The sequence below is a fragment of the Camarhynchus parvulus genome, chromosome 12 (assembly GCF_901933205.1).
Source record: "Camarhynchus parvulus chromosome 12, STF_HiC, whole genome shotgun sequence".
NCBI lineage: Eukaryota > Metazoa > Chordata > Aves > Passeriformes > Thraupidae > Camarhynchus > Camarhynchus parvulus.
Genome location: NC_044582.1, coordinates 6,351,583 through 6,366,334, shown reverse-complemented (window position 1 = coordinate 6,366,334; position 14,752 = coordinate 6,351,583). Strand labels below are relative to the sequence as shown.

The 14,752-nt window shown below is 43.9% G+C and overlaps 1 protein-coding gene across 2 annotated transcripts in view; it reads right to left on the bottom strand.

Moving 5' to 3' along the window:
* Positions 1 to 14,752, bottom strand: part of FANCD2 (FA complementation group D2) — a 35,461-nt gene that overhangs the window by 5,905 nt on the left and 14,804 nt on the right. The window contains exons 19-36 of one of the 2 annotated variants that reach the window (XM_030956664.1): positions 14,232 to 14,341; positions 13,648 to 13,708; positions 12,845 to 12,970; positions 11,922 to 11,995; positions 11,693 to 11,833; positions 10,612 to 10,712; positions 10,196 to 10,311; positions 9,383 to 9,491; positions 8,810 to 8,905; positions 7,789 to 7,898; positions 7,439 to 7,585; positions 6,179 to 6,295; positions 5,214 to 5,342; positions 4,900 to 5,015; positions 3,298 to 3,411; positions 2,617 to 2,744; positions 1,199 to 1,298; positions 362 to 484 (exon numbers count right to left, since the gene is read on the bottom strand). In XM_030956664.1, coding sequence (XP_030812524.1) covers positions 362 to 484; positions 1,199 to 1,298; positions 2,617 to 2,744; positions 3,298 to 3,411; positions 4,900 to 5,015; positions 5,214 to 5,342; positions 6,179 to 6,295; positions 7,439 to 7,585; positions 7,789 to 7,898; positions 8,810 to 8,905; positions 9,383 to 9,491; positions 10,196 to 10,311; positions 10,612 to 10,712; positions 11,693 to 11,833; positions 11,922 to 11,995; positions 12,845 to 12,970; positions 13,648 to 13,708; positions 14,232 to 14,341 — 2,018 coding nt within the window. The remainder of the gene's footprint in view (positions 1 to 361; positions 485 to 1,198; positions 1,299 to 2,616; positions 2,745 to 3,297; positions 3,412 to 4,899; positions 5,016 to 5,213; positions 5,343 to 6,178; positions 6,296 to 7,438; positions 7,586 to 7,788; positions 7,899 to 8,809; positions 8,906 to 9,382; positions 9,492 to 10,195; positions 10,312 to 10,611; positions 10,713 to 11,692; positions 11,834 to 11,921; positions 11,996 to 12,844; positions 12,971 to 13,647; positions 13,709 to 14,231; positions 14,342 to 14,752) is intronic. The other variant, XM_030956665.1, reaches the window with a different exon arrangement.

Genomic DNA, 14,752 nt, shown 5'->3' with positions numbered 1-14,752 from the left:
GCACACTGCATATCTGCCCAGATTGCCTACACAGCCACCCCAGGCCTCTGGGGCTGACTTTTGGAGTGCTTTATACCACAGAGACAACACTGATGACAGACAGCAGTTCATTCTCCAGTTAAAATGGTTCACAGCAATAAACTCAGCATCATGTTAAGCACAGGACATTCCACTTTGGCATAAAGCTACCCCATGCTACCTGTTGCAAAGTGCCAAAACAATGTTTACAAGTGTCCAGAGTAGCCACCACAGTACCAACATGAAATCACAATAGGCCACAAAATAAGAAAACTAAATATTTAAAAGCAGAAAATATCATTATGTATATCATAGAATTCAAAGTTTCCATTGCTACAATTACCTGCTTAGGGTAGGGTAAGTAGAAGAACATGCATCTTTGGCAGAGTTCATCAGTTCAGGAACACCAACACTGGAGATTTCCTCTATGACTTTCAGGATATTGTCTGTGTGCTCCAGGTAGACACTAAATCCAAAACCAACATAGCTGATCAGTAGATACAGAATGACACAACAAGGCCTTGAACACTGCCCTACCTGAAACATGTGGCCTAAAACTGTCAAGCTGTTCCCTGCCAAAGGCAATCACATGCAGGAAACCCAAAGCACTACTTAGAACTGTCACAGTGATGTCATTAAAAGCTACCATGACCTGAAACATACATGGATTCACTATTCCCCCATTTTAGTATTCAGGAAGGACAGGCTGGGAAGAGGATGAGATGGAATTGCCCTTTCTGAGAGAGAACACCCAATCAGTATGGGTGACACTGAAATGGCTGTCTGCTATGGGCTACCTGGATCAGGAACAAGCCAACAAAGCCTTCTACAGACAGCCAGGAGTACCCCCATGATCCTCATGGCACACTAACCACTGTGACACCTGCTGGAAGGACAGCCCAGCAGGGCATAAGCAATCCAGGAGTCTCCTGGAGGCCACTGATGAGAACTTCCTGACACAAGTGACAGAGGACCTGATGAGGAAATCCTGAGGTCCTGCTCAGCTGGACCTCAAACCATGAAAGAAACTGTGCTTTAGAAACAGTGTAGAAACAGGGCTTTAGGCTAAGCTGTGCAAGCATGAGGGTTATGATTCAGAGGGGCCATTCCTCTGTAGCAACAGTAATCACTAAAAAAATAGAGTGTCCTGGTGTGCCTAAGGGAATGGCTTGAGCCTTACCAGAGCAGGGTGTGCAGGGCACTGTTGAACTGGGTGCCCTTCTCTCGGTCTCCACCGGGCTTCACCCAGGACTGGCAGAGGAACTGCTTTGCCAGAGAAGCTGGGAAACATAAGGGGTAACTTAGTGAAAGAAAAATATTAATTAAAAAAATCCTTCTTCCATATAAAATCTGCATGTTCAAATGATTTTTTGAACAATCACAATATCACTCCCCCTCATGTGCCTGACCTTTCTAAGTCAGAATGCATTTTCCCTAAAAAGCTGCAAGGCCACAAGGACATATATCATGATAACAAAATATTTGCACATCCAGCATGTTCCTGGTCTGGAATACCTGCTCACATCATCCACCATCATCCACCTCTGGCCACTTCTGACAAACTTAAGTTAAACCTTATTTGTTTAGCTCCTTGTAGCTCCTACAGTGTGCCATCTATTTGTTTTTAATTAGGCCATGTGCAACCCTTAGGGTATCCATTTCTAGAAATGGAGTTCCAATAACAAGTGACTTGGCCTTTTGGCCACAGCACTATAGTAATAAATGTGAACAGACAAGTTTAAAGTCTACAGATTTCTGAAATCAAAACTGCTAACAAACCTGCTTGTCTCTTGCAGAAATGTTTAAAACCAGGAAATGATTAGTTAAAATAGGTTATTGCCTGCCACACTCAGTCATTCTCCCAACGTGGGACTGTTTAAAATAGCAAAATTGTCTTTAAGGAGGGAAGTTACAATTCTGTGTGGCTATGGGGATTGGAGAAGGACAAATTCTGGAGGTGTCTTAGTATGACGAGGAATGGCTGAGAGAGGCAACTGTCTGGAGTCTTTATTTCAGTGTGTGCTGAAGTGGAGATCAAGTAGTTTTCTTGTATATTCCCTGCAATCATGTCTATCCTTCATCTGCTATTTCTCTTATGTAATGGGTCCTAATCTATGAGAGAAGGGAAACATTTGTTGCATGGGGTTAAGAATTTACAGGTTTTCCTCTCTCTGCCCTGGAGTAACAGCTGTATTTGCAGCTCATTTCAATAAATTTTGGAAGCAAGCTGTCACAGACATCTGTACTTACAGTAGGAAGTTACATCAGATCAAGTCTGTGATCACTCACCTCCATAACCAGTGATTGAACTGGTACCAACACTGAACAGTAGGCTCATACTTAGAACTCCTGAAAGTTGTGAAGCTCTGATTTTTAAAAACACCAGCTGAGAGAGCTGGAATCTGCCTGTGTGCATGTGACTGAGGCACAACACAACAAATCCCAAAGAGTGTCCACTATATTTACTGCTGTTCCCCTTATTAATGGCTAGGACTGTTCACCCAGTAAGATTACCAGGATGTGAAAGGGAAATCTCTCCCTTAAAAGGCAAAGACCACACAAAAACTCATCTGAGATGAGTGATTCTTCACACATTACCCATTTTCTCCCTCTTCCAGCCAGACATGGGTTTCTCAGCAATGGCAATCAGGAGCTGAGTGAGGATATAGGCACACTGGAAGCTGGGAACACTCTGCTGGAAATTCAGGAGATACTGAAAACTCTCACTGGGGATGAGAGGAAAGGGAAAAGGTAAAAAAAGTGCAGACAGGGTAATGTCTCAGATACACATAAATACAAAGGAATCATTAGACTATCTCAGATCCAAGGTCTCCGTATCCCAGTGTTTTGTCTCTGGCAGTGCCCTTCTGAAGAAGGGGTGATCAGCCACTAATACATAGGAATTCAATCACTGAAAAATTCTCTCAAGCCCCAGCCACTCTGAGTCTAGCAACAGTTTTATATACTGCTTTTGCCTAGTGTACCTGGAAGCATTTTAACTCTCCAGAACATAGCCATTCCTTCTGGGAATATCCTTACTAATATCCTTGTCTCAGATAGCATACAAAAAAATGAGATCCACAGATGTATGCTTTACATTTTTTAACCCTTTAATGAAGTTTGACTACACTGCCATTCAATTAAATACAAAGCTCTGCCTGAAGTGAGGGTAGTCTCTATGAGAGCTCCCAAACACACATTTGCCCATAATGCCCACACAAAACAGAGAAAAATCCCTGAAATTTGTTCATTTCAAACCTTGTGAAATATAGATTCTACCTTATCAGTTCCTCAAGAAGAAGAAACTCTGTCTCTCCTGGCTTTAGTCTGTCTGCAAGCACCTGGAGAGCTGACCTCAGCAAGTCAGTATTTTCATGCTGAGAAAAACCATTCCTGAGGGGGGAAAAAATCCAGTTCATCATCAGATCAGAAGAGATATCAGATGCAAATGCATATCTAAGCCTATTCACCAAGATGAAAAATAGAGAAGCTGGATAGTCATGATAAGTCCTGCAATATGAAAGTTATAAAGGGACACAAAAAACTGAAAACTCGGGGAATGGAAAGCATTGAGCACAAACAATATCAGCTTTTCAGTTAGACTGCAGATCTAGCTTGGTCAGGAGAGGCCATTTCCCATAAGTGGAGGTCCATATATACTAAACCAATGCTATGCAGACCTAAACCACAGGATGTATAATGACAGTGGCTGTGCAATGCAGTGATCACGGGTGGTCACCTCCTGAGCAGCTGGTAGGAGCCTAACAGGGGGAAAACTCTAGACATCTTCATTATTTCTCTGAACTCCCAGTGTCTGTGAGGATATGTATGCTAGAAATAATCAAATACATCCACATGCCAATTCTATAGACTGAACAGGTAGACTTAATAATGCTAATGCTCAAGTGCATCTGTACCACACAATTTATTAACCATTGGCAATGTAAGAGGCCTTGACTAAACAAATGTAAAAAGAGCTGCAATTTGGTTGTTGAATTTCAGTGGCTGGACAGCTCACCCCAATATATATGGCTGTCTGACCTGCAGCAAAACAGATTTTATACTGGACAGCAAAACTGACCTCGAGTTGTCTGGTACAAAACTGACCAGGTTCTTTGATTTACAAAATAGATGAACTCAGAAACAACCACCACTCACAGTGGCTAAAGAGGAAATGACAAATCTGGGAATGGTCAGGAGCCCTCGGGCTCCAGCAGAGGTCAACAGGAGGCAGACCTCAGACATCTCTTTTTATGCAGTTACTACTGTTCAAGTATAACAAAGGTAAAATGCTTTCCACATGCAAATCCATAATTGGGGTGTAGAAGGAAACTTTTATGATACTATCCTGGATTATATTAGCAGATGCAGAAGTCTGCAGGCTGCACAAGCATTTCTGAGTTGGATATTTATGAATCCAGCTTGAATGCATCAACAGCATTGGCTTTTTGCCAGTGATATACACATTCATCCTTTCTCATTGGCCAAAGAAATTCTTTCATCACTCAGGATTCAGGCAGTGACAATTTGGCAAAGGATGAGGGGAAGGAAATGGGAAAGGATGGGTAAGAAAATCCAAGATCCCTAGGCAGACTGGAAATTGCACAGCTAGGTGTGCCAGTGTGCCCCTTATGCTGATCTTGACCCAAAAGCCAGATTGAATTCTACCCACTTCAGTGCTTCATCACCTACAGCTTTAGCACTGCTCAGAATCAGGCAATGAAGCCTGGCTTAACTAAGATGTGCTTAGAAGTCTCCACCCACTGCAGTGGGTTGTTTTTCATGGCTGATAGGCCTTTGGTAGGGTGCAAACACTTTAAAGAAAAGAAACAAGAAGAAGCAATAAATGGGTACAACTATGGACTTTTCTTTTAAACTCACCAAGAAAATAAGGAGCGAAAAGTCAGTAACAGCAGTTGGTAGCAGGAGGACATCAGCTGGTGCTCCTGGATGTTCTCTCCTGGTTCATCTTCTGCACCCTTATTTTGTACAGCCGCCTTTAATACAGATCAAATAATCCATTAAACACTATTCCAAACAAAGATAATGGCACAAGAATCCATTTCCATAAATTCCATGTTAAAAAACCTGAAGAAACACAAAGTGACTCTTTTTTCCGCCCAAACAAAATTAAAAGTATCTTTACAGGAGACAAAACTTTAGGGTTTTTTTGGTCAAAATTGCTGTCCACTAACCTGGAAGTAGTTATGCATGTTCTCCATGTGCTTACACAATGGCTTGAGTAGATCAACCACACACACAGCAACTTCCTTGGGAGATCTCTGACACAGATGGGAAAAGCCAATATCCTTGTTGCCTCTTTCCTGCAGCAAACCCAAAAGATAAAAATTGTTTCATTAGCCTCTCTTGAGAATAACTTCAATTGTTACATCTCAGACTGCCACCAAGCAGTGCAATTCCTGATGCCATACAGGGTCAGGAAGGGTCACAGGGTAGGAAAGTTGCCTTCTGCTGAACCAGCACCACCAACTCACACAAATGGATAACACTTGACTAAAAGGATAAAATTGATCTGACACACAGCTCTCTTACAGAATCATTTAGGTTGGATCAGAGAATCCAATACTTTACTCAAACACTAAGAGAAGACAGTCTCTGCATGTGAGAATTAAGATAGTTAGAAAGACAAGGAGAAAGAACAATGACTATGAAAAGCCCAGCCAATTGCAGTGCATTTCTCAGTTTGATGCAGTGGGACATGCATTTATTTTCCTCTTGAAGGCATCAGCAAGGAGTCTCTACACTCAGGGGGGTTTCTAATGCACAAAAAGCAGAGCCATGGATGCAGCAGCTTCTGCTGGCTGCTGCAGCCATCTGGCCTGGCTAACTTTGAACAGCACAGCCAGTGTCCCCAGGGAGGGCTAGGAAAAGGGGCACTTGAGTTGAGGCTACAAGACTGCCTCAGTTAAATATCCCTTCCTGAGACATGCAGAGAACCAGATGCTGCAAACACTTCAGCAAGAGCAGTGTACACAAGTCTTTTGAAACAGCAAGTGCTGCTCTGGCACACAGCTGGGTGTCACACTTCCATTTAACTAACAAGTGAAAGTAATTCTGAAAAACATTTCTCAGGAAAAGCCTGGAAGCCCCTGAAGTGCTCTGCCTCAGCCCAGGACCCATAGCCTGCTGCTGTTCTTGCCTTTGGAAAGGGCACCCTCCGTGTGGAACCCGAGGGCAGCACATGTTCCAGCTTCCAGCACAGGTCATCCAAAAGGAAGCAAAGCTCAGCAGGCCCCAGCTGCACAACTTCACGAGCCTGCAATTAAAAGAACAGTCAGTTCCAGGACCCAGATGTAACTGTAGTGCCTTGAAGCTCAAGTTTACCCTGTTTCCAGTTATGACTCCTGGACTAGGTTAACCTCAGGAGGGACTTATTTGGTAGATGCTTGGTTTTATGCTCCCCCATGGCAGGGATGGGGCATTGGCTCTGGTTACTCAAAGCATGAAGCCATCCTGATGCTCTAAACAGCTGAGGCAATGTCAGTACAACTTAACAACTGAGAAAGAACAGATTTATATACATTGACATTGAAATAAACTCCTAAAGATAAAGAGAGATTTAAGTCCAGAGAGTCACAGAATTCACCAACTGAGTAACAGTCAAGAAGTATTTTGAAAGAATGCCACATAGCCCAAGAGACTTGTCAAACAGTGTTCCAGCTGGCCTGTGACCTGCATGCACAGAGACAGCTGTCTGCAAGGGCAGACCAGGCTGTGCTCCAGCCTGCCATGGCCTTTTCCCATCTCATGCATTTACTGTAGCCTGACAAAATGAGACTCCAGATGGAGTCGGCCTGCCTACAATGAGGGTATTAACAAAATTAAGCACATCTATTTTCCACAGCCATAGCAATGCAGTTTTTACAAGCTCCCAGATGATACACAGCACCCTGCTCACTGAGAGCACCTCCATGACTCCAGTCCAACATTTGTGTTGTTTATGATCTCCTGATGCCTTGAGACACTTGAGTTTTTGCAATAAAGGCTTTACTTCATGTCATAGGTTCTTTTTGACAGGCTTAATACTTAATACAGGCTTGTAAATTCTTAGAGTATTTACAATCCTGTATCTTACCTGTGCTCAATATTAAAGCCCCTTTCTTTCCATTAGGTCTATACATGTTATACAGTGTCTTTCACCTTTTATGCAATATTTACACTAGCTTTTTTTTTTACATTACTATATGACATGTCTATTCTTCACAGGAAAGTCTCTTTTTCTCAGTGCCTTGAAGTACTTGGGGCCAAATGCTCTCCTGGTCCCCAGCTCACAGCCCTGGGCCAACACATCTTATCACCAACCTGTTGTGCACTTCAGTGGAACAGGGAGGGCCAAGGCCCCTGAGAGAGGCCATTCCACAAAGCCTCATCAGTGTGGGCTTCAGGCTGCTCCACTCACCTCTGTGTGCATCTCTGTGTCCAGGACAGACTTTGTGAGCAGCCCACAGTGCAGCACAGTGAACACCTCGAGGTCCAGCTCTCGGAAGTACGGGCGGTAGCTCTGCAGCTGTGCCAAAGGACTTCCTGCCTCTCTGTCAGCAGCACTCTGAAAAGGAAATTGCAGGAGAATGGCCTCTGCAGGGATAATTTACAAAATTCTGATGGGAGGCAGGTGCCAGAAAGCAGAACTGAATCACTGACTGTGATTAACTTTGGAATGAACAACCCTCTCTCAAAGCTTTTGTTTCTGCTTCCATGGCATCTTCCCTGTTCTGGCTTCCTTGCAAGTGCCCAGGGCTGCACACCTACCTTGTCCAGCTCAGAGAGCTCAGTATCAGGCTGGTTTCCCTCAGAACTGTCTTCTGCTTGAGAACGATCTGCAGAGCCAGCTTTGCTGCCATCAGCCTTCTTTTTCCTTCCTTAAACAGAAAAGCAACTTCAGACTCAAAGGCTGCACACTGTGCTCAGCACTAGGAGCACTTGGGGCCAGCACAGGCTGGACTTTAACCAGCACTAAGAAAGCGTGGAGCACAGGTCCATAGATGAAGTGCTCCTTCAAAATACAGTATCTAAAGTGATGGATCCTCCTCTTGTCAAAACTTTCCTTCTGCCTCCAACATGCTCCTGCATAACAGGCTCAGACCCTGCACAATGGGTTTGGCACAGGAGGGAAAGGCATTCTGATCTGTGGCCTCCTCCAGCTGTTCTTATTGAATGAAATGTGATTTTTTATCCACTTTGGCTTAAGGCAGACAAGTTCCCAGGAAATGCTAATCTAAACTAGAAATAAATCTAATCTAGAAACAGAACTAGAGACAGGAAGAACAAAGCAAATCTGATTCAGCTGGAAAACTGAGAGGGAAGTTCTGTCTTCTCTGTGGGAGCTAGCAACAGGAAAGGATGAAGGAAAGATTTCCTGGTGCAGCAGAGCCATGACAAGGTTCCCAGGAGATTGGTTAGGTACAACCTAAAGTTCAGGGGTTTGCAAGACAGCTCAAGCCACAGATTCAGCACCAGATGATGCCACAAACCCATCAAAGACAGAACTTGCTTCTGCAGAAAGTACTTGGCAGGTGAAAGCAATCAATGAAAGCCCTGGATTTTCACTGTTAAATGCAGCAGCTTTCCCAAGGAGACAGACTATCCAACACCTATTTGGTGCAGGTTATTGTTCCATCTCCACTTCAGCTGCAACAGGAGTTGATGAGGTAAAATTTCCAGCTAGATAGACTTTGCCAAGAATTTAGTGCTTTAGGCACACACAAGTGCAATCTGCCAGCCAACCCCCCTCACATCTGTTTGCTCAAACATTTTAAATTTTCTTTACCACCTCTTTTCCTGGCTGGACCAGCAGCATTCACGGATGGTACAGCCTCCAGGGCCTCAGAGTCAAAAGTAGCTAGTGGTGGGACATAGCCAGGGGTTGCTGAAAGAGCCAAAATGTAGAAACTGGGTTAATTCAGCTTCTGAATGACAACATACAGGCCAGATACATATCTAAAGGAAGTATCATAAATTTCACTGTCCTGGTGAAAGTGTGGAGCGGTAAGTGTAAGAATTTACCTGCTAATGAGCAGTGAGCTGGATCAGCAGGGAGTAGGGGAGCAGATTAGAATGCCTGAGATCTGGGCAGGCTACTGGGAGATGGACAAGGTGTGTCAATACTTGGGGGATCTGCTAAAGTTTGTGTGCTTGTGACTCTAGAATGTGTAATTTGTGTGCTCCTGACTGAGGAAGTGATTAAGAAGAGCAGTTTGGATCTGGACAAATTGAAAATTATAGCTGTCCACGCACAAACTTTTAAAACTGTAAAACTGCAGTGTGTGTTACCATTTGTTTCCTCCATTGATGTCTAAGGCAACCCCTGGTACAGGCCCAGAATGTACAAATATTTCATACTCACCTGCCAAGCATTTTCCCAGCACATTCTGCAGCTCTGTGATGTTCTGTAATCGAGTTAAAACTTTCCCCTTCATCTCAGCATCCTGCTGCTGGCAGAAGGCATTTATAACCTAGAGACACAAACCAAGCTCACTGAATCAGGGAGATTTGTACCCACTTTGCTACTTTTTCTTTTCTGCATGACATTCTCAAGTCCTGAATAAATACACAACACAGCACAGGTGGCCTGTGTGACCAGGTTCAGACTGCATGAACAAAGCTCTTCAGAAGTCCGTAGGAACATGGATACAATTGGTGCAAACTAAAAAAAAACAAGAGGACAACACCTATAGATAAAATATTAATTGAACAAGAGGAATTAGCAGACAGCACATTGTCAGGTTCTGTGATACCTGTGGCTCTGAAGATCCCTTGGCACTTCCCAGGTCTGCCAGGAAAGAGGCAGTCCTGGGAGGAGAGCAGAAGGACTGGGAATGTGGAATTGCACCAAATCTGCCCTTCTCATGTTATGAGAACCCCAGCAGGAAAAATCCCACTGACCAATACACTGTCCAAATCTGCTTGAAGGCACTGCACTTTACTCTTCTGTCAGCTCACAGAGGTGTAGAACAGAGAGTACAGAGCACTCCAAGAGAGGAATTTTACAGCCTCTCTGAAAGTGAAGCACAACCTTTCTGTTGGGTAACAAAGACCACAGTAGAAGACCACAACATTCCCTCCCCTCCAGCTTCCCCTCTCCTGGCTGACCAATCTCTGCCCTCCTGGGCTTCCCTCATCCCTCCACTCCAGAACCTGCAGACAAAGCTCTACTCACTTCCCGGAACCAGTTGAGAGCATAGAACAGGAGTGAGCACAGAAATTCCCGCTCCTGCTTGGACAGAGAGTCCAGCTTCCCTTCAACCTCCAGGTCAGTCAGGTACAGGGGACAACCTGGCACAGAGCAAGAAAAGTATAGGTTGGACTGTGTGCTACCCATGCTTCGGTTTTTGCATAGACCAAGCCTCTTATCAAAGCCAGCACCAATTCCAGTGGCTCTCTGGAGTAAGGCCCATCAGCCACTGCATCCCCAGACACAGCAGCTGTCTCCCCTGCCTCCCTTCCACTTGGTGGGCACAGAGCATCTCAGTCTCCTCACAAAATGCACAACTCCTCCTGCAGCTGGAGGAAATCTGTGCAGATCTGGCACAGGAGCAAGGCAGGCAGGCTCTGTAAGAAGTGCATTTCCCATACCTAGTAAGGCATCAATCTCCTCCAGGCTTCCACTGTTTTGCTCTGCAGTGTAGAGCCTCAGTAACCGGAAGCAGGGTGACAGACACAGGGGTGACACTGCCCTGGGGGAGAAAAGAAATGGAGTGGGTTTGATGTTTTATATATCTCCAGAATGCCCATCACTTTTCCACTATGTCCTGTGTCCTTCCCAGGCCACCTTGCCTATGCCTTCTATTTTGCTTCTTGCAAGTCCCAGCAGCAAAGAGCAGAATGCACCATATGGGTTAGAAAAAAACTCCCACAAATTAATAACTGGTGATTACCAGTTTTCTGGAAAAGCATGTAAGGGCAGAAAAGTGGCTACAATGAACAAAAAATGGGGTCAAATTTACTTCTGGTGGAAATCAAAAGTTGAGTAACTCAGAAGGAACTCTAAGAAATAAGAGTTGTGTGCACAACACAGTTATAAGCAGTGGAGAAACCTCCTTCAATGTTTCACAGTATGCCACTGCTCCAATTCTGAGTGATGAAGATTAACATTTTTCCATAGATGCATGCAAAGCAGCTGTATTTTCTCTCATTTTAAAATGATCATGCATTTTTTAAAGAACAACTAAAATCTCAACAAAATCTTATGACAACAATTACAAACTATGCGCAGGGGCAAATAAAAAAAAAAAGAGCCTTTTATAACCTTAGCAAGTCTATGACTCTTATTATTCTTTTAACTTTGGCATCCTCCCGTTTACTTAAGAGTTTTTTACATCTTACAGGCTTCATGCTCCATTTGCCAAAGACAATGCCCTGATTCTTCAGTCGAATTTCATTTTCACTTTCATCATGGCTGCATGTTTGTGGGTTTAGTACTGTCTATCATCATTGCACACCCAAGATCACCTGAACAGCCCAAGCCAGAACAGACGGCCAGCTCCCAACCAGACTATGCCTCCAAACCTATCTGAGTATGTCTAACATCAAAAGAAGGAGAAGAACACTGGAAATTGGTAAATTCTCTGGCCAGCTCCTTATCAGGCACCTGAAGTGCACAAATGAGAACACTTCCTTCATCTTTGCAGCCATCCCACAGGTAAGGGTCAAATACCTTTTACTCTGGTTATTTGCTCCGGCCGTGACCCTGCCAAGCTCACTCTGTGACACCAATGGCAAGAGGTTAATGGCAATTGCATCCTGACTTTGATCTTCATCCAGATTGTACAAGGACTTCACTGGGAACAAGAATGAACTGCAAGGAAAGACAGACAACATCTTGTTGGCAACTTCAGTTCTCAGTGACAGAAACACTACCAATGCTTTATTTGTGATTAGCATACCCATGCACTGAGGGGCTGAGATCCACAACAAAGTCACTGGGAAAATCCTCCACCAAACTCTTCCCAAACTCATCCTGTTATAAAGAAAGGAAAAAAAAAAAAAACCTTGGTCAGCAAAGGGGCTCAGCGAAGAAAGCTCCAACAGCAGCAGTGGAAGGTAAGAAGCAGAAGGTAAGGCCAAACAAAAGTGTCCTGGAACCATCACAGTAAAGAAGCCCCCTGGTCTGCAAGGAGAGCCAAGGGCTGCCTTTAGAGACAGAGCCAGGAAACATTGCTAGGTGTGCACAACCAATTTCTTCCCTGCTCTTTGGATGTGGGCTTGACTACAAGTTCCAGAGTGATGCAGAGAGGCAGAGCAGCTGGCTGGAAGAGGAAAGCAGCCCACATGTAAAAGGAGCTCCCAGCAGGAAGAGAGTTGTCCAGGGGCCTTCACAAACCTCTTGCTATCACCATAAATACCATTTATTTATTCAATTATTACCATTAATGACTGTGGCTCTTCCAAGATCTTAGGGATCAGATAGTCTTAATAGTGTGACCCAGAAACCAATTTCTATACTAAATGTAAAGTTCTTTTAGATTCTATTTTTGTCTATGAATAGGAACAGCATGCTCTAAAATGTCACTTAGCTTCCTTTAAAAGGCTTCCCCTTGTCATGTAAAATTGTCATGTAAAATTTCACAAAAAAGAAGCTGTTAAAGTACATGAGCACATTTCTGTTAATGAGGAATTTGCTACAATCAAAAAAAGCCAAGAGAGCTGAATAAGGATTTTGTATCTGACCAATCTCTCACAGAACAAAGCAAGTTCCCAGACTAGAGTGAAATCCTCAAATTGACTCTGTCATGCCAATGTTTGAAAACCAACATTCTTCCTGAAGAATTCATGTAAGCGATTAAGTTCAATATGCTCTGCAACGTACTAGGAGCTGCAAGTCCAAATTGCCCTTCTGCTTCTCAATCAAATTGGCAAATTCATCGTAGTACAGAGCCAAGACCTCTGGTGTTTGCTCACAGCAGAAGCCCACAAGGTCCAGCAGGGTAGACAGCTGAAAGGAAACAGTGCAGAAATTGGTAATGGATCCAATTCAAGCTTTTACCTTCAGTCCTTTTAACATTAATTTATTGTGAGGCATATTCAAAGCTTCATCTCTAGAGTAATAATCCATGGTGAATATTCTTGAATAGACACAGATTTAAGAAGGAACACGGGCCTTTTAGTGTCCTCTGCCATGAAATAACACAAAGAGTCTGCTCAGGATCACTCTTAAATAGACTGTCAGCAGAGAAGAAGGCTCTTTAACAGAAACTAAGGAAAAAGGCTGCTAGGCCAATCCTGTGCAACAGAAATACTTTCTCTGGATGGCCTGAAAGGCACAGATGCCAAAGCTGAGAGGATGGCCGTGGTCACCTTTGGCTCACTGAAGCAGATTGTCCTGCTTCTTTCCTTTGTATTTGAAATAACAACTGAACAGAAGACTTTCACTAAACAGCTGCAGTGCTGCTTGTTCTGGTGTAGCAGAGGCAACACCAGCAGGCACCTTTGTTTCTCCAAAACCATTTTTAATAGGCTCTTGGCTCTGCAGTCAATGTACAAGAATCTCAGGCTCAGGAAAGCCAACTCCCAGACCCACACAGTACTTCAGCTAAGACTGCATTTCCAGTCACCCCTCCTTGCTGACCATGTCCTCCCTGTGTCCTGCACTGTCCTGTTCTTGGTACTCACCTGCTCATCACGCTCACTGTTCAGCTCTGGTCTCTCCAGTGAAGCAGCATCTCCTTCACTCCTGGAAGCAATTGATAACCTTACTGTTGTGGCACAGAACTCAAGACACAGCAAAACCCATCACACACACACAAGGTTCTCTCTCCAGAAATCAGAGAACTACACATTAAAAAGATTTCTTTGCTACACATTAGGAAAACACCTGGTGCTGTTTGAGACTTCTTCTCTTTTAGACTTCCCTGGACTCAAACACAGAGCACCTCAGGTCATTCAGCCTAGAGTCAGAAGCTGATCTGTAGTCAGTCCCCTAGCATTCCATTTTTTTCCAAGCAACAGGTTGTGTGGTCAAGAGATCCACAAATAGGCATTAACAAGGAATTTTGGATGCCTTTGAGACCAGCAGCAGGTGAACAGCACTGCACAGGCTGAAATACCAAACACAACAGTATGCAGAAGAGAGTTTTAAGTTCCTGGATTTGCCCAAGATGTGCATGAACTCAAAGGCAATGCCCTCCTGTCTTTGTTCCACTCCAAGCCTGAACTGAAAGCCATGTTAAATTCATCTTTGCTACATTTTCTCTCACCTTTTTAATGCCACACTGCCTATCATGGAAACAGCACCAATAATCCCCATTTGTTTGTGGTTGGGAACAGTGCTGGAGAGCCATTTCCTGATCACCATGTGCATATCATCCTGAAAAGAGACACAGACCATGTCACCACAGAGCTACTTGTGTACATCACTCACAGTTCTATTGGCATCTCCACTTAATGTCATCTCCAAGGGCTACACAGGGATTTTTGCTTAAGGAATGCACATTCTGACATTTCATTTATTATGAAAATACTGGTCCCAACTCCAAGTAAGGTTGTAAGCAGCATTAAAAATGATTTGGTTTGACTTTGCTCTAACTACTACACAGAACTACAACACAGACACAATTGGTCCAGGTTTCAACTATAATTAATAGAAGAGTATGTTAAAAAACAGCAGATGGTCTTGGAGCCTGTCACACCCAAAGAGCAGCTGCAGAGCTGAACTTCAAAACACTGTCAGCTTCAGGAGGCTGAGGGATGGAGCAGTTTGTGGTGAAGGTCCAAAGAC